The 22,059-nt window shown below is 42.4% G+C and overlaps 1 protein-coding gene across 1 annotated transcript; it reads left to right on the top strand.

Annotated features, from left to right (window-relative positions):
* The first annotated feature begins 20,644 nt into the window (after positions 1-20,644).
* LOC110306080 (olfactory receptor 3A1-like) lies at positions 20,645-21,592 on the top strand. The gene has a single exon (XM_021178268.2). The coding sequence runs from the start codon at positions 20,645-20,647 to the stop codon at positions 21,590-21,592; it is 948 nt and encodes a 315-aa protein (XP_021033927.1).
* The last annotated feature ends 467 nt before the right edge of the window (positions 21,593-22,059 follow it).

Below are 22,059 nucleotides of genomic sequence, written 5' to 3'. Positions count from 1 at the left end.
TGGTTTTTTCTCGAGTCATTGGGGTGCTGGCCAGCTCATCCCGGGACTTGAGCAGAGGCCCAGCTTCAGGGGTCTTACAGTCAACGCAGTCAGGGTCTGTGTTGATATCCGTGGCACATTACCACTGGAGGCTTGCTGGTGTCCATGGTCTGTGTTGCAGCCTGAACCCGTGTTGATGTCTCTGTGCTGTGCTGTCACCCAAGGGCAGTATTGATGTGAGTGACCCACGCTGCCATCTGAGACCATGGGTGCTGCACTTTGTCCTGAGATGCTGCTGAGAGCTATGATGGTGTCTGTGGCCCATACAGCAGCAGAGAGCTGAGTTGATGTCTGTGGTCTGTACTGCCACTGGAGATCATGTTGAGGTACATGGCATGTGCTCATCCGGGTAACCATGTGGAAGTCCATGATCCATGCTCCTGCTGACTGTAAAAGACAAGAAAGCTACTATTGTTATGGTATTGTTAACTATAGACTAACAGGTGAGAAAGGGGTACATAGTGACAACCCTTTACCCCCAGCTCACCTGACTAGCCCAAAATATAACAGAAAAGACAGAAAACTATTGAATAGAACTCTTGGGGAAAGAATTGAGAGACCCAAGGAGAACAGAGACTCCATAAGAAGACTAACAGAGTCAACTATCCTGGACTCTTGGGTCAGAGTCCCATGACCATCCCCACTCCCTGTTCCCTTCTCTAATTATGACACTAGGAAGACTGAGCACTGAAATGTGTTGCAAACTTAGAGCCTCATAATCAGATCCTGCTTGTTTTGCAGCCTGTTTGTCTCTAAAGAGAAATTAATGACCTTCCAAGGGCCCAGGGGGATTACTGGTTTGCCTTGTGTGCTCCAATATGGCCATTCAAAGTGGACTGCTATCAGTGTGTGGTTTCTCTGCATTAATTCCTAGGACATCAGGAAGAACCACCTGATACTGAGCCTTCTTATCATTGTTTTATTTTTTCCAGCTTCTAAATGCCACAACCACCAGAAACCCCAGCTCTGTACATCCTCTTGGACTTTAACCTGAGGGAATTTAATCTGATGATCCTTACAATAATTTTGTCACCGTGTGTTTGGTGATACACTTGAAGCAGTTCTCCAAGAAGAAGCATAGCATGGTCCTACACAAACTTCCACAAACCCCAATTTGGTCATTGCATTTTAAAACTTTCGTTTGTTTCTGTAAATGGAGTTTGGAGGGAGATGCTCCATCTGTAGCAGCCTCAGGAATCCAGGTTCAGTCATCTGGGCACCAATTAAATATATGAACTGTGGGATGGGCAAAGTAGCATGCTGCTTTAATCTCAGCACTTGGGAGGCAGAGAGAAGTGGATTTCTGTGAGTTTGAGGCTAGCCTGGTCCACATACTGTTTTCCAGGACAGCCAGGCTGGAGTAAAAAGCAATGTGGTTGCCATTCAGCAGGAAAGACATACTGTTGAGCTGCAGAGATTAGGGAGGATTGGGGAGTTCATATAGCAATGTATCTAAGAAAATAACCCAAAATAGGACTGACCTGACACATAGATGCTGTTTTATGAGTAAGAAGACAGATGTAGACACATGGAACTTTTCATTATTTGTTATTTATTAGATATTTTCTTCATTTACATTTCAAATGCTATCCCAAAAGTTCCCTATACCCTCCCCCTGCCCTGCTCCCCAACCTACTCACTCCCACTTCTTGGCCCTGGCTTTCCCCTGTACTGGGGCATATAAAGTTTGCTAGACCAAGGGGCCTCTCTTCCCAATTATGGCCAAGTAGGCCATCTTCTGCTACATATGCAGCTAGAGACACGAGTTCTGGGGGTACTGATTAGTTCATATTGTTGTTTCACCTATAAGGTTGCAGACCACATGGAACTTATATGCACCAGAAAGTGTTGAGAAATGTTCATTTGACAAACTGAGGATTCTCAACATACAGGGAAGTAAGGTTCAAGTCTCTGGAACAGTGCTCAGATGGCTGTCACAGAGAGTTGGAGGAGGGTGGGAAAGTTTTGGGAAGACCTCCATGGACAATTCGGACTTTTGCTGAAGAGTGTGAAGGGTCCAAGTGGAATCAGGTATCAAGATTTCTAGTCCTGACTTTTCATGGTTTCTCCACTCAGTAGGTGTAAGAGAGGAAAGTGGATGGATGGGATGTTATCTGGGGATGGCATTTTTGAGGAACAGGTCATAACCATCCCATTGTTTGTAACAATATGTAAAGGTGCTGTAACTGAACTACTTCTGAAATGTAACAAAAATGTGAAAAACTAAATAGTGTGAATTTTGAGTTGAAGAAAGTTTTTGGGTTTTTTGTTTTTGTTTTTGTTTTTTGTTTTTGTTTGTTTGTTTGTTTGTTTGTTTGTTTAGGAAATTCATAACCTGGAGAGGAACTCCCGATAATTAAATAATGTTAAAAAGGACCATCCAAGCTACTCTGCTTCTTCTTCTTCTTGCCCAGATATTTCTTCCACTGGCCCTGTCTCACTTTACATGAGATGGGCCCCTGGATCCAACTTCCACTATGAATAAATCTCTTCAACCTCCAACTCTCTACAAAGAATCCTTCCTCTATCCATTAGCTCCCAGAAACATGGTCTTGAGCTATGAGATTCATGGTTATACTCTAAATTAAATTAGTCTCAAATCTATGGTGTCTATTTCAAGTTCAATCTTTGTTTTAAGGGTGGTGCTTTAAATATAAAGACTAAAAGGATAAAAGTCCATCATATTGATTTAATACAGTTTATATGAATTTGCTTGATCCAGCTTGCTGATTGCATTAAACAAATATTGCAGGTACATTTTTTTCATTTTGTTCTCATACAAAAGCTTCTTTTCCTGCCCTGAATAACACAGCAACTATTCTGATGTTGATAATAACACTCACAACTAACACTATTGCTATATTCCAATATAACTCTTTAAAATTCACTCACAAGAAGTGAACAAGAACTCTGAGGCAGCGCGGAGGACAGTCTGCACAGGTGAGAGTGTGGAATACAGAGGCCAGCAGTCTCTGGGACAGGCGAGAGCCACAGAGCCTCTGAGGCTGCGCAATTTTCGGCTCCAGACAACCGGCCACCTTCCTGGTAGAGGACAGGTGTACACCCAACGCAAGAGGCTTCTACCTCAGGTTCCTCGGGAGCCACCTTGGTTCTGGGACTCCGAAGGAAAGTAGTCTACACAGGTGAGAGTGTGGACTACTGAAACAACGGCTTCTGTGACAGGCCAAAGCAACACAGCTTCTGGGAAAGATCCTGTTTGGGGCCTTCATCTTTGGCCAGGAGCAGGTCCAAACACCAGATAACTGTGCACCTTCCCTGAAAGAGGAGACCTTGCCTGCAGAGACTGCTCTGACCACTGAAACTCAGAGGAGAGAGCTAGTCTCCCAGGTCTGCTCATAGAGGGTAACAAAATCACCAGAGGAACAATCTCTAAACAGAGACAACTACAACAAATAACTCCAGAGATTACCAGATGGCGAAAGGAAAACGTAAGAATCTTACTAACAGAAACCAGAACCACTCACCATCATCAGAACCCAGCACTCCCACTTCGCCCAGTCCAGACCACCCCAACACACCTGAAAAGCTAGACCTGGATTTAAAAGCATATCTCATGATGATAGTAGAGGACATCAAGAAGGACTTAAATAACTCACTTAAAGAAATACAGGAGTACACTGCTAAACAAGTAGAAGACATTAAAGAGGAAACACAAAAATCCCTTAAAGAATTGCAGGAAAACATAACCAAAAAGGTAGAAGACATTAAAGAGGAAACACAAAAATCCCTTAAAGAATTGCAGGAAAACACAACCAAACAGGTGATGAAATTGAATAAAACCATCCAAGACCTGAAAAGGGAAGTAGACACAATAAAGAAAACCCAAAGTGAGGCAATGCCGGAGATAGAAAACCTAGGAAAGAAATCCGGAACCATAGATGCAAGCATCAGCAACAGAATACAAGAGATGGAAGAGAGAATCTCAGGTGCAGAAGATTCCATAGAGAACATCGGCACAACAATCAAAGAAAATACAAAATGCAAAAAGATCCTAACTCAAAACATCCAGGAAATCCAGGACACAATGAGAAGACCAAACCTACCGATAATAGGAGTGGATGAGAATGAAGATTTTCAACTCAAAGGAACAGCAAACATCTTCAACAATTTTATTATTGAAGAAAACTTCCCAAATCTAAAGAAAGAGATGCCCATGAACATACAAGAAGCATACAGAACTCCAAATAGACTGGACCAGAAAAGAATTTCCTCCCGACACATAATAATCAGAACAACAAATGCACTAAATAAAGATAGAATACTAAAAGAAGTAAGGGAAAAAGGTCAAGTAACATCTAAAGGCAAGCCTATCAGAATTACACCAGATTTTTCACCAGAGACTATGAAAACCAGAAGACCCTGGACAGATGTTATACAGACACTAAGAGAACACAAATTGCAGCCCAGGCTACTATACCCAGCCAAACTCTCAGTTACCATAGATGGAGAAACCAAAGTATTCCACAACAAAACCAAATTCACCCATTATCTCTCCACGAATCCAGGCCTTCAAAGGATAATAACAGAAAAAAAACGATACAAGGATGGGAACCACGCCGTAGAAAAAACAAGAAGGTAATCCCTCAACAAACCTAAAAGAAGACAGCCACAAGAACAGAATGTCAACTTTAACAACAAAAATAACAGGAAGCAACAATTACTTTTCCTTAATATCTCTTAATATCAATGGACTCAACTCCCCAATGAAAAGACATAGACTAAAGGAACTCAAGAAGGTGGACTACAGAAAATCAAATAACCCCGTTAAAAAATGGGGCTCAGAACTGAACAAAGAATTCTCACCTGAGGAATACCGAATGGCTGAGAAGCACCTGAAAAAATGTTCAACATTCTTAATCATCAGGGAAATGCAAATCAAAACAACCCTGAGATTCCACCTCACACCAGTCAGAATGGCTAAGATCAAAAATTCAGGTGACAGCAGATGCTGGCGAGGATGTGGAGAAAGAGGAACACTCCTTCACTGTTGGTGGGATTGCAAGCTGGTACAACCATTCTGGAAATCAGTTTGGCGGTTCCTCAGAAAATTGGACATAATACTACCATAGGATCCAGCAATACCTCTCCTGGGCATATATCCAGAAGATATTCCAACCGGTAAGAAGGACACATGCTCCACTATGTTCATAGCAGCCTTATTTATAATAGCCAGAAGCTGGAAAGAACCCAGATGCCCCTCAACAGAGGAATGGATACAGAAAATGTGGTACATTTACACAATGGAGTACTACTCAGCTATTAAAAGGAATGAATTTATGAAATTCCTAGGCAAATGGATGGATCTGGAGGGCATCATTCTGAGTGAGGTAACATATTCACAAAGGAACTCACACAATATGTACTCACTGATAAGTGGATATTAGCCCAAAAACTTAGGATACCCAAGATATAAGATACAATTTGTTAAACGCATGAAACTCAAGAAGAACGAAGACCAAAGTGTGGACACTGTGCCCCTTCTTGGAATTGGGAACATAACACCCATGGAAAGAGTTACAGAGATAAAGTTTGGAGCTGTGAAGAAAGGATGGACCATTTAAGACTGCCATATGCAGGGATCCATCCCATAATCAGCTTCCAAACGCTGACACCATTGCATACACTAGCAAGATTTTGCTGAAAGGACCCAGATATAGCTGTCTCTTGTGAGACAATGCCGGGGCCTAGCAAACACAGAAGTGGATGCTCACAGTCAGCTATTGGATGGATCACAGGGCCCCCAATGGAGGAGCTAGAGAAAGTACCCAAGGAGCTAAAGGGAACTGCAACCCCATAGGTGAATCATTATTATGAACTAACCAGTACCCCAGAGCTCTTGACTCTAGCTGCATTTGTATCAAAAGATGGCCTAGTAGGCCATCACTGGAAAGAGAGGCCCATTGGACTTGCCAACTTTATATGCCCCAGTACAGGGGAATGCCAGGGCCAAGGGGTGGGGGTGGGTGGGTAGGGGACTGGGGGGGGAGTGTATTGGGGACTTTTTGGATAGCATTGGAAATGTAATTGAGGAAATTACCTAATTTAAAAAAAAAAAGGAAACTTCAAAGCCAAAAAAAGACATAGACTAATAAACTGGCTATACAAACAAGACCCAACATTTTGCTGCTTACCGGAAACTCATCTCAGAAAAAAAGATAGACACTACCTCAGAATGAAAGGCTGAAAAACAATTTTCCAAGCAAATGGTATGAAGAAATAAGCTGGAGTACCCATTCTAATATCTAACAAAATCGACTTCCAACCCAAAATAATCAAAACAGACAAGGAGGGGCACTTCATACTCATCAAAGGTAAAATCCTCCAAGAGGAACTCTCAATTCTGAATACATATACTCCAAATACAAGGGCAGTCACATTCATTGAAGAAACTTTAGTAAAGCTCAAAGCACACATTGCACCTCACATAATAATAGTGGGAGACTTCAACACACCACTTTCACCAATGGACAGATCATGGAAACAGAAAATACACAGGGACACAGTGAAACTAACAGAAGTTATGAAACAAATGGATCTAACAGATATCTACAGAACATTTTATCCTAAAACAAAAGGATATACCTTCTTCTCAGCACCTCATGGTACCTTCTCCAAAATTGACCACATAATTGGTCAGAAAAACAAGCGTCAACATATACAAAAATATTGAAATTGTCCCATGCATCCTATCAGATCACCATGGACTAAGGCTGATCTTCAATAACAAAATAACTAATAGAAAGCCAACATTCACGTGGAAACTTAACAACACTCTTCTCAATGATAACTTGGTCAAGTAAGGAATAAAGAAAGAAATTAAGGACTTTTTGGAGTTTAATGAAAATGAAGACACAACATACCCAAATTTATGGGACACAATGAAAGCATTCCTAAGATGAAAACTCATAGCTCTGAGTGCCTGCAAAAAGAAACTAGAGAGAGCACACATTAGCAGCTTGACAACACAACTAAAAGCTCTAGAACAAAAGGAGGCAAATTCACCCAAGACGAGTAGAAGGCAGGAAATAATCAAACTCAAGGGTGAAATCAACCAAGTGGAAACAAGAACTATTCAAAGAATCAACCAATCAAGGAGCTGGTTCTTTGAGAAAATCAACAAGATAGATAAACCCTTAGCCAGACTCACTAGAGGGTACAAGGAAAGCATCCTAATGAACAAAATCAGAAATGAAAAGGGAAACATAACAACAGATACTGAAGAAATCCAAAACACCATCAGATCCTTCTACAAAACGCTATGCTCAACAAAACTGGAAAACCTGGATGAAATGGACAAGTTTCTAGACAGATACCAGGTACCAAAGCTAAATCAAGATCAGGTTAATGATCTAAACAGTCCTCTATCCCCTAAAAAAAGAGAAGCAATCATTAATAGTCTCCCAACCAAAAAAAGCCCAGGACCAGATGGGTTTAGTGCAGAGTTCTATCAGACCTTCAAAGAAGACCTAATTCCAGTTCTTCACAAACTATTCCACAAAATAGAAACAGAAGGTACTCTACCCAACTCATTCTATGAAGCCACAATTACTCTGATACCTAAAGCACAAAAAGACCCAACAAAGATAGAGAACTTCAGACCAATTTCCCTTATGAATATCGATGCAAAAATCCTCAATAAAGTTCTTGCTAACCGAATCCGAGAACACATCAAAACAATCATCCATCCTGACCAAGTAGGTTTCATCCCAGGGATGCAGGGATGGTTCAACATATGGAAATCCATCAACGTAATCCAGTATATAAACAAACTCAAAGACAAAAACCACATGATCATCTCGTTAGATGCTGAAAAAGCATTTGACAAAATCCAACACCCATTCATGATAAAAGTCTTGGAAAGATCAGGAATTCAAGGCCCATATCTAACCATGATAAAAGCAATCTACAGCAAACCAGTAGCCAACATCAAAGTAAATGGTGAGAAGCTGGAAGCAATCCCACTAAAATCAGGGACTAGACAAGGCTGTCCACTCTTGCCCTACCTATTCAACATTGTACTTGAAGTCCTAGCCAGAGCAATTAGACAACAAAAGGAGATCAAGGGGATACAAATTGGAAAGGAAGAAGTCAAAATATCACTTTTTGCAGATGATATGATAGTATATATAAGTGACCCTAAAAATTCCACCAGAGAACTCCTAAGCCTGATAAACAGCTTCAATGAAATAGCTAGAAAATTAACTCAAAGTAGTCAATGGCCTTTCTGTACACAAAGGATAAAAAGGCTGAGAAAGAAATTAGGGAAACAACACCCTTCTCAATAGTCACAAATAATATAAAATACCTTGGTGTGACTCTAACTAAGGAAGTGAAAGATCTGTATGATAAGAACTTCAAGTCTCTGAAGAAAGAAATTAAAGAAGATCTCAGAAGATGGAAAGATCTCCCATGCTCATGGATTGGCAGGATCAACTTTGTAAAAATGGCTATCTTGCCAAAAGCAATCTACAGCAAAAAGCAAAAAGCAAAAAGACTCAATGCAATCCCCATCAAAATTCCAACTCAATTCTTCAACGAAGTAGAAAGGGCAATCAGCAGATTCATCTGGAATAACAAAAAACCTAGGACAGCAAAAACTCTTCTCAAGGATAAAAGAACCTCTGGTGGAATCACCATGCCAGACCTAATGCTGTACTACAGAGCAATTGTGATAAAAACTGCATGGTATTGGTATAGTGACAGACAAGTAGACCAATAGAACAAAATTGAAGACCCAGAGATGAACCCACACACCTATGGTCACTTGATCTTTGACAAGGGAGCTAAAACCATCCAGTGGAAAAAAGACAGCATTTTCAACAAATGGTGCTGGCACAACTGGCAGTTATCATATAGAAAAATGTGAATTGATCCATTTCTATCTCCTTGTACTAAGGTCAAATCTAAGTGGATTAAGGAACTCACCATAAAACCAGAGACACTGAAACTTATAGAGGAGAAAGTAGGGAAAAGCCTCGAAGATATGGGTACAGGGGAAAAATTCCTGAATAGAACAGCAAAGGCTTGTGCTGTAAGATCGAGAATCAATAAATGGGACCTCATAAAATTGCAAAGCTTCTGCAAAGCAAAAGACACCATCAATAAGACAAAAAGGCCACCAAAAGATTGGGAAAGGATCTTTACCTATCCCAAATCAAATAGGGAACTAATATCCAATATATATAAAGAACTCAAGAAGGTGGACTCCAGAAAATCAAATAACCCCATAAAAAATGGGGTTCAGAGCTGAACAAAGAATTCTGACCTGAGGAATACCGAATAGCTGAGAAGCACCTGAAAAAATGTTCAACATCCTTAATCATCAGGGAAATGCAAATCAAAACAACCCTGAGATTCCACTTCACTCCAGTCAGAATGGCTAAGTTCAAAAATTCAGGTGACAGCAGATGCTGGCAAGGATGTGGAGAAAGAGGAACACTCCTCCATTGTTGGTGGGATTGCAAGCTTGTACAACCACTCTGGAAATCAGTCTGGCGGTTCCTCAGAAAATTGGACATAGTACTACTGGAGGATCCCGCAATACCTCTCCTGGGCATATATCCAGAAGATGTCCCAACCGGTAAGAAGGACACATGCTCCACTATGTTCATAGCAGCCTTATTTATAATAGCCAGAAGCTGGAAAGAACCCAGATGCCCCTCAACAGAGGAATGGATACAGAAAATGTGGTACATTTACACAATGGAGTACTACTCAGCTATTAAAAAATGAATTTATGAAATTCCTAGGCAAATGGATGGACCTGGAGAGCATCATCCTGAGTGAGGTAACCCAATCACAAAGGAACTCGCATAATATGTACTCACCGATAAGTCGATATTAGCCCAGAAACTTAGGATACCCAAGATATAAGATACAATTTGCTAAAGGCATGAAATTCAAGAAGAACGAAGACCAAAGTATGGACACTTTGCCCCTTCTTAAAAATGGAAACAAAACACCCATGGAAGGAGTTACAGAGACAAAATTTGGAGCAGTGACGAAAGGATGGACCATCTAGTGATTGCCATATGCAGGGATCCATCCCATAATCAGCTTCCAAACGCTGACACCATTGCATACACTAGCAAGATTTTGCTGAAAGGACCCAGATATAGCTGTCTCTTGTGAGACTATGCTGGGGCCTAGCAAACACAGAAGTGGATGATCACAGTCAGCTATTGGATGGATCACATGGCCCCCAATGGAGGAGCTAGAGAAATTACCCAAGGAGCTAAAGGGAACTGCATCCCTTTAGGTGGAACAACAATATGAACTAACCAGTACCCCAGAGCTCTTGTCTCTAGCTGCATATGTATCAAAAGATGGCCTAGTCGGCCATCACTGCAAAAAGAGGCCCATTGGACTTGCCAACTTTATATGCCCCAGTACAGGGGAACCCCAGGGCCAAAAAGGGGGAGTGGGTGGGTAGGGGATTGGGGGTGGGTATGGGGGACTTTTGGGATAGCATTGAAAATATAAACGAGGAAAATACCTAATAAAAAATAAATTTAAAAAAAAAGTAGTGAACAAGATTCTCTTATTTACTATTCCTTCTTTCCATGTCTCCTATATGACAGCTGCATCCCTTTATGTTTCTTGTATGTATATAGGAGGCACATTTGCTGAGCTGAGGTTATGTGAATTAGGGCTTACTTACATTTGGGCTCATTATGTAAATGCCAGGGTTCATTGCTTTGCAACACTTAAATTCTCAGTGTTATTTTTTTTAATTAATTGTTTTATTTGTTTGCATTCTAGCTGTTACTACCCCTCCCAGGTCACTCACAGCTCTTCACTCCATTACCCCTCCTCCCTCCCCTTGCTTCTGAGAGGATGCTCCCCTTATTTCCCTGGGTATTCCCCTTCCCTGAGGCTTCAAATCTGTGAAGGATTAAGTGTGTCTTCTTTCACAGAGGCCAGACCCGGCAATTCTCTGCTATATGTGCTAGAGGCCTTGGACCATCTGATGAATCCTGCCTGGTTGGTGGCTTAGTCTCTGAGAACTCCCAAGGGTCCAGGTTTGTTGAAATTGCTAGTCTTCTTATTGTGTTGCCCTCCCCTTCATCTCCTTCAATCCTTCCCCTAATTACTCCATAGGGGTTCCCAACTTCAATCCAGTGGTTGGGTATAAGTATAAGCATCTATCTCACTCAGCTGCTGGTGAAGCCTCTCAAAGGTCAGCCATGTCAGGTCCCCCATCTGTAAACACATAATAGCATCAATAATAGTGTCAGGCATTGATGCCCTCCCCACCTACCCACCCCTGAGCAGATTCTAATTGAAGTAAGAAAATATGCCCCTGTTGCAGAGAGGGTTTCCATTGAAGGAGATACTGTACCGGTGTATATGATAAGGATGGATGGTAAGCCATTGGAGCCTTTAAACGTCAGATGGGGCATCCCTCAGCCCTGACAGTAAGAGGGACAACTACTCCTATAGAAGCCTTATGGGTATCCAGCGTCTCAGAAGGTTCCCATCCAAAATTAATCGTTAAGATACACAATAAAGCATTCAAGTGCCTTATTGATACTGGAGCAGATAGAACTATTTTAAGGCAGCAAAAGATCCCACATGATTGGCAACTGATCTTTGGGCCCCAGCTCATAGGTATATGGGGTACCTCTCACATATTCATCACTAAACAGGCTTACAAATGGGAAGACCTGGATGGGGCTAGTGGCCTTATATGCCCCCTAGTGGCTCAAGTAGCCACCAATCTTCTAGGAAGAAATATTTTACAAGCCTTAGAGATGGTTCTTACCACCCAATCAGAAAGAGGCCACATTACAATAGAAGACACTACCTATAAAGATAATACCCAAGGAGAGCCTAAAAACCCTCCTCCAAATCACCCCCAATTCTAGGGTACTCAGAATTAGTACTCCCTGTCTTGGTTGACTTTCTGATGAAGCCATCTGGGTCCCACAGTGGCCTCTATCAAGGGAGAAGCTCAGAACCCTCACACAGATGTTGTTGCAACACCTCTTCCCCTCTCATAGTCCATGGAATACCCCTGTGTTTGCATAAAAACTTTCTCAGGGGAATGGAGATTATTACAAGATCTGAGGGCAATTAACAAAACAATGTGAGTCTGGGGCTACCCACAAAGAGGGCTACCCTACATCTCAGCTATCCCTGCCAATGTTCCCCTGTTAGCAATAGACATAAGAGACTGCTTTTTTCCCATCCCCCTCCACCCAAGACTGCAAATGCTATGCATTCTCAGTAACCCCCATTAACAACTCTGGCCCATCCTCACGATGTGAATGGATTGTTCTCCCACGGGGAATGGCTAACACTCCAACCATTTGTCAGGAGGCTGTAGCCACTGCAATGAAACCCTATTTAGACAAATGACTAAATATCTATCATTCTATGGATGATATTTTAGTTTGGAGAGAATCTTTCACCTCCCCCTCCCAACTTAAGGAACAGCCAATACCCTCCCTATCTCCCCTAAGATTCAAAATAGCTCTTCACAAAATCCAACATATTCTGCCCATTGCATTTTTAAGAACAGAGACTTCCCTTAACTCAGTACATCCCCTCAAACCCACCCTATCCTTCCCTCAAAAATTAACTCTTGCCTCCCTCCAGAGCTTTCTGGGTAACCTCAATTGGCTTCAGCCCTGGCTCCTCATTCCTACAAGCACCCTTCAACCCCTCTTTAACCTCCTGAAAGGAGACAAAAGTCTATCCTCCCTGAGAACAATGTCCCCAGAGGCAGTCTAAGCTCTAAATTCTATTAATGCAGCCCTAAAAAATATGGCTCTTGCTAGGTATGACCCAACAAAACCTATATAGATCCTCATCTTTAACTCCTCCCCTACACTTGTAGGAGCCCTTTTCCAACCTCAAGAGGTGCTGGAATGGCTCCACACCCCGATGGGTGGTGCACCCTGAATTTTAAATGAGGTAGATGCACTTGATAGCATGATAAAAATGGCAGGAATAGAGCCCTGAAAACCCTAGAGAAAGAACCTGACATTCTTGGCTAATCAATAATCACTCCTGCTTAACTATAATCTTAATAGGAGTCCCAGGACAAATTGACAACCATTATCCTGATGAAAAATGGGCCTCTGCCCTCCCTCTGTTGTGATGGCTGCCCCCGAAACTATTTTCAAAAGGGCCCATAGCAGGAGCCCCCTCAATATTTACTGATGGGGAAAGGGGGGAGCTGCAGCAGTAATATACTACTTCCCTGAGTATGAACCCCCTATCCTCTAATTCAAAGAGCTACCCAGTCACTCCCCCCAATATAAAGAATTATATGCCACCTATCTAGCTCTAAAAGAAGTCAAGAGCCCCCTTAAACCTTTTTCAGACAGTGTATATGCTGTCAATTTGCTCTCCTGGGGAAAATAAAGAAATGCTCCTCTTGTGCATCCCTCATTACCACCCCAGCTTTACAGATGTTCGGTACCAACCCCCAAGGACTTAAGTCCAATGCCTTATGGCAAATTGATGTCACCTGTATTCCCCAAATTGGTAGACAGAAATATGTTTTTGTCACCATAGATATGTACTTGTATTTTATATGGGATACAGCCCAAACAGGTGAAAACTCAAAAAGGCTGATTCATCATATGCTCTCCACCTTGGTCATCATGGGTATTCCTCAACAGATAAAAACTGATAATGGCCTGACCTTCACTAGCTCTCAATTCAAAACCTTCTGCACACACTGGGAGATTGCCCATCATCTAGGAATTCCCCACAACCCCCAGGGACAAGGAATGATAGAAAGAACACATCAAACCCTAAAAGCCCAACTCCTAAAACAAAAGGCAATCAACCACCTACCCCCCTAATGTATGGCTCTGATTACCCTAAACATATTTAACATCTACAAAAAACTCCAAACATCCTCCTATCTCCCTCCATTGGCTCATAACAAAATTAGCCCTCCCATCCTAGTATGATGGTGAGATCTTTGGGGCAGAATTTGGAAGGGACCAAACCCCCTCCTTACAACCGGAAGGAGTTGTGTCTTTCCACAGGACCAGCCTAAGCCTTTCTGGGTTCCTGCCAGAAATGTCTGACACTACCCCACCAACCAAGAAGATGTCCCATATTTCACTGACAGATCAAGAGGAGGAGGCAAAGGAAACACCACACCCAGAAGGACAAGATCTACTGGAAGGACATCCATGACCTGGTGACTGCTGCCCAGGCCATATGCCCTCCTCCACAAGCCCTCATCTCCTCTATTCTCTTGGCTGTTTTTGTCATTCTCATGCTACCTATGCTGCTGCCCAGCTTCCCCTTTAACCTTCCCAACACCTACCATTGGAGATTCTATGCTAGGGAAACCTACAATGGTCACAACAAAGTTATAGGGACCCAGACTGTCCACTTGAAGGATGACAAACCCTGATTGAGATTCCCCTACACCCAGATTCCATCTCCACTACACCCAGCCCTTTTCTCTGCTTTCCTTACTGAAACACGGGTGAGTATCTCCAGGATGTCTCCACATATGGAGGTTGCTGATACTGGAGCTGCAGAATGGAATCTACCAGTCATGAAGGCACTATGCTCACCAACCTTAAAACTCAAGCTAAAGGGTTCTGCAACCCTATAGGAGGAACAACAATATGAACTAACCAGTACTCTGCCCCCAGAGCTTGTGTCTCTAGTTGCATATGTAGCAGAGGATGGTCTAGTCAGCTATCAATGGGAGGAGAAGCCCTTGATCTTGCGAAGATTATATGCCCGAGTGACCTGGAAGGCATGGCAGAGACTTGGTCTCCCTGCCTGTACTTGCTTCCCTTCACAGCAATCCTCACACCAGGCCTGGCCAGAGATCTCTGTGGACAAGCTCTGGTAACCAGTCCCACAGACCATAGTAAATCTCTTAAAGGAATATGTTTCATTGGGGCTGTTTAATCAGAGGTTCATTCCATTATCTTCATGACAGGAAAAATAGTGCCATGTAAGAAGATATGGTGGTCGAGAGATAACTGAAAGTTCCATATCTGCCACAGAGATAAATCACAGGTTGCTATTACTGGGATGTGGATGTCTTGAGCTTAATTCTGGAACATTGTTCTGTTGTGTCCGGGGTCACCATGGGATCCCTAGGAGAACTCTAAGAACCTCAGACCGGATGTAGAGAAACAAGAGTCTTTATTAATTTGAGTCAGACTCGGATCACAAACCTTCCCACTGCACAGGACAGGAGTGCAACCCTGCACCTAGAGATTTTGGCACTATTTATACAAGCATAATCAGGAATTCTTTTGGATTTTAGGGTGACAGGGGGAGGTGACAAGGAAAATCATCTTTCAAACATGACATCAACATCGTTTGTTCAAGCTGTGGAGCAGAATCTCGCAACTAGGAGATAGAACTCTTCTGACCTGGGAAGTAACTTTATGGGTCTATCAGGAACTAGTGTGTTTTTACAATTAGCCACAGCTGTCTGTAGGTGCTTGACTACCCTCCTCTCATGGCCCAAACAAAGGACCTTTATCTCATCAAGGATGTTTGGTATTTGCTCTTCCCAAGGACAGGTACCAGCTGCCCTGGGAAGTGCTTAGCCATCCATCAGTGAGAGTGACAGGCTCGGTGACATGGAGGCCAAGGGAGGTTGCCATTTGTCTATTCTTAAGCCAGCATCTTTTGATCCCAAGGGGAGGGGTGTCATTAGGGAGTACCTCTATGGAGACGGATATAGCAATATTCTGGAGCCAGATTGGTTCTCTCTGAATGACTAGGGAGGGGTGGGGATCCCTGTCTTAGCTGCAGGAAAGAACAGGGGTGAGGGGAAGTTCTGCAAGTGATACGGAGATCATCTCAAATATCAAAACTACTAATAGTATCCAAAGGTGCTTTGCAAGAAAGAAGGCAATCAGTGTTACTACCCAGATATAAAGCCAATAAACCTGAACAATAGTAAGAATGGCAAGACACACCCAAGAGTGCAATAGTGACATCTTGGAGGAAACCAACAACTGTATAATTGTTCTTAAGACCCACTGAGGGAATTTTTTTTCTCTTTTGTATTGGATTTTTCTTTATTTACATTTCAAATGTTATTCCCTTTCCCGGTCTCCCCACCCCCTAAAACCCCATTCACCCTCCCCCTACCAGCCCACTCCTGCCTCCCCACCTTCGAATTCCCTTGCACTGAGGCATCTAGCCTTCACAAGACCAGGGGCCTCAACTCACATTGATACCTGGCAAGACCATCTTCTGCTACATATGCAGATGGGGCCATGGGTCCCACCATGGGTGTTGGGAACTAAGAGGGGTAAGGGAAAAGGGACAGGAAGAGAGCCCGCGTCTGGCCAGAATTCCTTCTATGCTCTGGGCAGGCAGATGTGGGAAGGCTGCCAGATGCTTTCCACTTGGCCCCAGGTGGACATCTAAGACACTGACCCCACTCGACAAGGGGTGGACAAGGGGCAGCCCCTTCCAACAGGAGATTAGAAACAGCCTATTAGAGGAAAGCCTATCCCACCATCCATGCACAGCAGGTCTTGATGAACAGAGACAGCCTATGGTTTTAGAGCTTTATTATAGAAAGGCAGGGAGAAAGAGAGAAGGTAAAAGAGAGAGAGAAAGAGACCAGCCATGGCCAAGAGGAGAGAAGGGAAGAAAGGCTAGAGTAAGAGGGAGAGAGCAAGAGGGAGAGAGAGCAAGAGAGCAAGAGGAGAGTATGAGAGAGGTTAGAGAGTGAGGTGGGGCCAAGCAGCCCCTCTTATGGTGGTCTGTTATCTTTATTGTTGCTCCTCCCAGGTAACTGGGAGGAGTCTAGCCTGAAGGTCAGAAGCTTGGGACATTGTCTACGTGACAACCAGCTTCTGCTGTGGGGGCTGTGGAGGCGGTAACATTGACAGAAGCCTTGAGTTCCAGGAAACATGAAGTAATGCCTACCATCCCATGTAGGTGAATTATCACCACTCCAGGGTTCAGACCTCAGCTCAACTGGATACCAGACTGTCTATAGCCCAATGCCCCACACATGTGTACTCCTTGGTTAGTGGTTTAGTCCCTGGGAGCTCTGCAGGGTCTGGTTTGTTGATATTTTTGTTCTTCCTGTGGGGTTGCAAACCCCTTCAGCTCCTTCAGTCCTTTCTTTAACTCCTCCATTGGAGACCCTGAGCTCAGTCTAATAGGTGTCTGGGAGCATCTGCCTCTGTATTTGTCAAGTTCTGGCAGAGCCTCTCAGGAGACAGCTATATCAGTCTCCTTTCAGGAAGCACTTCTTGGCATCCACAATAGTGTCTGGGTTTAGTGACTGTAGTATATAGGATGGATCCCCAGGTGGGGCAGCCTCTGGATGGCCTTTCCTTCAGTCTCTGATCCACACTTTGTATCTGTACTTGCTTCCATGAGTATTTGTTCCCCTTTCTAAGAAGGACCAAAACACCCACACTTTGGTCTTCCTTCTTCTTGACCACTGAGGGAATTTATGCCTAGTACTAAGTAACAAGGTTGGTAAGGTCATGAACTCTAGAGGAGAGCCTACTATTGCCCAATTTCTAAACCAGTGGAATTCACAGCAGCATTTAAAATTCTTAGCATTGTATCCACAAATAAGTTTAGCTTTCGCCCCTCATCAAAGAAGCTTCCCTCTGCAGCAGACAGAGGTCATCACAGAAATATAACTTATATATCACAGAAATCCACAATTAGTCAAACTGCAGAAAAAAAATGACTTTAGGGTGACAATATCTGTTGTTACTTCTACAATACATCGCCTATATTTAAAGATAGTGAAGCATCAAAAAAGAGAATTAGAAAGACCGTAAGACATAGAGGACCAGGATGTTTGTTGTGAGGCAGTGTCTTCTAGGAATGAGAACTAATTGCTTATCCAATCCCAGGTGGTCAGGTCTAAACACATATATACATAAGTAACACTAAATTGGCTCTGTAAGTTGTATTTAAATATTCATATAATGATATTTGAAGAAGAGGTCATGAATTTCTGAAAATATGGGAGGACACAATTGGAGTTTAAAGAAGGGGAAATGGCAGTGAGAATAGTGTAAATACAGGACTCATGTATGAAAGTCTACAAAAATAAATATGAAATGACATAAACAAAAAAAAATACAGGGCTGTACAGATCTAGATGTCCACTATGTGGTAGATGGGTCTAATAGAAGAAAATGGAGTGGGAGCCTGTAGAATAGATGTTGAGATTCAGATGTCCCTTAGAATGTTACGAATGTATATTTAAATTCTAGTACTCTGGTTACTGTGTGGCTATAAGAGAATTACTGAATCACTCTGAAATTAAATTCATTAATCTGTAAAACATGAGAAATATAGGTACAAGAGAGTCATTGGAAGGACTGATTGGAATTTGATCAACCCAACGTAAAGTTCTTGGTAAATGAGTACAATAAATGTGATAAAAAGCTATTCACTGTTACTGTTACTAATGGTACTAGTCATTCCCTACAAGGAAATCTGTGGGTATTGCTGAATGGAATTTTCATGGAAAACCTAAAAAAGGATATCATGCACATTCACAGATTAATAATAATAATAATAATAATGAAAAGCTGAGGCCCAATGGGGATAAGCAGTTGCTAAGAAAGGAAAACAAGTCTCTCCATCTCACAGTCAGTGCATTACCTCTGGGGTTTGAATAGATAATCAGGAGACTGACAAGCTGAAGAGTATTAAGGTTGTATTGCACAGCTGTTTCAGTTCTTTCTTTCCTCATTTCTATTGCTAAAGCTACCAACCTCAAGGGGCATGGCCTAAAACCCTCAATAGGGAGCAATTTTGCCCCCCTCAACTTCCTGTTTTGCCAAACACAGTGATTCCATGGCCTCTCCTAGGATCATAATACAAATCTCAAGGCACAGTCCCTCTGGTATTCCCTAACAAGGTTCTAGGTGGGAACACATTTTTATCTCTGAGGATTTGCTATGGTTACAATGGGCCTCTCTGACTTGCTTTCTTTCTTGAGTTTCTCCTTCATTCCCAGGCCCAACACAACTTCTCTCCTCAACCACAAGCTTAGAGGTCAGTCTGGCTGGGTCCTCAAATCCTGTTTATAGCAGGCATGTAAAGTAGCTATATTCTCAGGCTCAAGACCCTGTTCAGACCTAGCTCAGCAGACTGTTCAGACTTTGTAACAGCAGACATCCCTTATGCCCCTGTCTGTTAAACTGAGCTTGTGTCCTATCTCCTCTATGTGCCTGTAGATAATGTGAAGGTAGGAACAAAGACAGAGGAAAAATTGTGGATCCCTACTGTGATGTGAAGATCTACTTGCCTCAAAATGATGGTTTATTGAGACTTTTATCTTTGAAATGACCTTGTCAGTTCCCAACCCATCCATCATTCCTTGTGACTAATTTTGAGGTCCCAAGAGGGGACCAGTATGATGGAAAATTCACAAGACAGATGCCTCAGCCTCTCTTTGTCTTGCTGACCTCTATATATACACATAGCACATTGTTGTCATCCATAAAACTGAATGAATTTGTATGTTCCTTGTTTTCTCACATCACTTCTATGAAATCACACTGATTCCTGTGGATCACCAGGTGAGTATTCATGAGCTTTTCTCTAACCTTAAGTCACCAGATGGGACTTCATCTGCTTCTCTGACTTTCTTGGTCTTATAGATATGTTGATCAGTGTGTTAATAGCAATGTAGAGACTTGAAGCAGATGGTAAGTCTTCCTCAAGTGAGGTCAAGATCAGGTTCAGCAGCAGCAATGGTCCTTACCAGTGATGGTACTCTCAAGATCCCATGAATTACAGACATCTTGGATGGTGCTAGTAGGTGACTTTACACATGCCTATTCTGTTGTTGGTTGAGATTAAGGTAATAGCTATCATTCTGTGCCATGGTAGACTTTTAAGAGGAAAATTGTTATTATTGTAAATATGAATTGTTCAGTTTATATTGAAAAGTGTTTGAGATCATGTGGGTCTCTAGAGCTTCATGCTTTACCTAGAGTCATCACAACTGCAAGGAAAGGTGTGTTTTTCATTCAATTGTGCCACACTCGCTTCAAGCCCTTCAAAGTCTAGCTTTTCCAAATTCATAGTGGTCCCATATAAATTATCTTTTGATAATTCTTGCTAACCACCAATGCATAGCTTTGGATTTGAGGGTTTGGGTTTTGTTGTTTATTTCTATTTTTATTTAGAATTTGTATTTGTCAATAAGTTCAGCCATTCATTTATTTGTGTGGTAGTGCACTGATATCATGAGACCACTAATGTAGGTTACAATAATGTTGCCATGCTGTTGTACTCTAGCAAATATTACTATGCCAAGGTAGCCAAAATTGGTGTATTTTTCTTTAGAAATAAGAAGGTTTTTTTTATCAGTGAATTGTGTCTATTAGACAAATTGACCTGCTACACGTTACAAACATATTGATAGTCAAGCACTCCCAGTTCCTTTAACTGTTATACCACAACAACAACACTGCATAGTTTTTAATTATTTGTTTTATTTTTAAGATTACTATATAATTATATCATTTGTATAGAGGAAAGGGAAAGTTCACACAAATAGCTATGATTTAAATTTCTTCAATTCACTGAGAGGTCCTCTGGTTTTTCCTCCTTGCATGCTTCTTTAAAGGAACTCATGCAGACAAAGCCTAGAGTCAATGGAACCAGTGTTACTGAATTCATTCTGCTGGGTTTGGTGGAGACACCAGAGCTGTGGCCACTTGTCTTCATACTCTTCCTCTTGGCTTACATGACAACAGTTGGAGGTAACCTGAGCATCCTGGCAGCTGTCTTGGTGGAACCCAAACTGCACACCCCCATGTACTTCTTCCTGGGGAATCTGTCAGTGATGGATGTGGGGTGCATCAGTGTCACTATTCCCTCCATGTTGGGTAGGCTCTTGGTCCAAAAGCATACAATTCCATATGGAGACTGCCTCACACAGCTCTTCTTCTTCCATCTGCTGGCTGGGGTTGACTGTTTCCTGTTGACAGCCATGGCTTATGACCGCTTCCTGGCCATCTGCCAGCCCCTCACTTACAGCACCCGAATGAACCACACTGTCCAGAGGATCTTGGTGGCTACATCCTGGGCTTGTGCCTTCAGCAATGCACTGACACACACAGTAGCCATATCCACACTTCACTTCTGTGGCCCAAATGTGATCAATCACTTCTACTGTGACCTGCCTCAGCTCTTCCAGCTCTCCTGCTCTAGTACCCAGCTCAATGAGCTGCTGCTCTTTGGAGTGGGTTTCATAATGGCAGGAACCCCCATGGCACTCATTTTTATCTCTTATATCCATGTGGCAGCTGCAGTTCTGCGAATCCACTCTGCTGAAGGCAGAAAGAAAGCTTTCTCCACATGCAGCTCTCACCTCACTGTGGTTGCCATGTTCTATGGTACAGGCATGTTTAACTACATGAGACTGGGTTCCACCAAATTTTCAGATAAGGACAAAGCTATTGGTATTTTCAACACTGTCATCAACCCTATGCTGAACCCACTCATCTACAGTCTCAGGAACCCTGATGTGCAGGCTGCCCTCTGGAGGGTACTCACAGGCAGGCGACCAGTAACTTGAAGAAGTCTCAAGGTCCCTTCCACATTTTTAATTTAAAATAACAGCTGAGAATAGGGGTCTCCTCTAGTTTCAAATGCTAGAACAATTTTTCAGAACTCTTTCATTAGTACTTAATTTAAGGGATGATAATTATTGTTGCCCAAAAATCATACCCATGTCTACATGATGGTGTATACATGGGTCCTCCTAGGTTTGCCCTTTGAAGGTTCTACCTTTACTTAGTGTATTTTCCCTTTAGCTGGAGTTCCCAGAGTATCTCAGAAAATGTTCCCTTTGGGAGTCTTATTTCTTCCTCAAGTTTCAATACCTTTGGTCTATGTATGCAACCTAACGTGAGGAGAAATGGCTCATTCCTCTTATGCAACTCTATTATGATTCAGAGGAAATGAGAGAAATTTTGCACTCTGGTTTCATATTCCCTAGTAACTGGTATCTGCATGCAGCTCACAGACCTGACTGTACATGTC

Source organism: Mus caroli, unplaced genomic scaffold (genome assembly GCF_978045245.1).
Source record: "Mus caroli unplaced genomic scaffold, Mus_caroli_1 scaffold_13, whole genome shotgun sequence".
In the NCBI taxonomy this organism is placed as follows: Eukaryota; Metazoa; Chordata; class Mammalia; order Rodentia; family Muridae; genus Mus; species Mus caroli.
This window is presented reverse-complemented; position numbering and strand designations above follow the sequence as displayed.

What these genes read in the sequence shown, in the direction of transcription:
- LOC110306080 (XM_021178268.2), top strand. Translation starts at nt 20,645, where the DNA reads ATGCAGACAAAGCCTAGAGTCAATGGAACCAGTGTTACTGAATTCATT.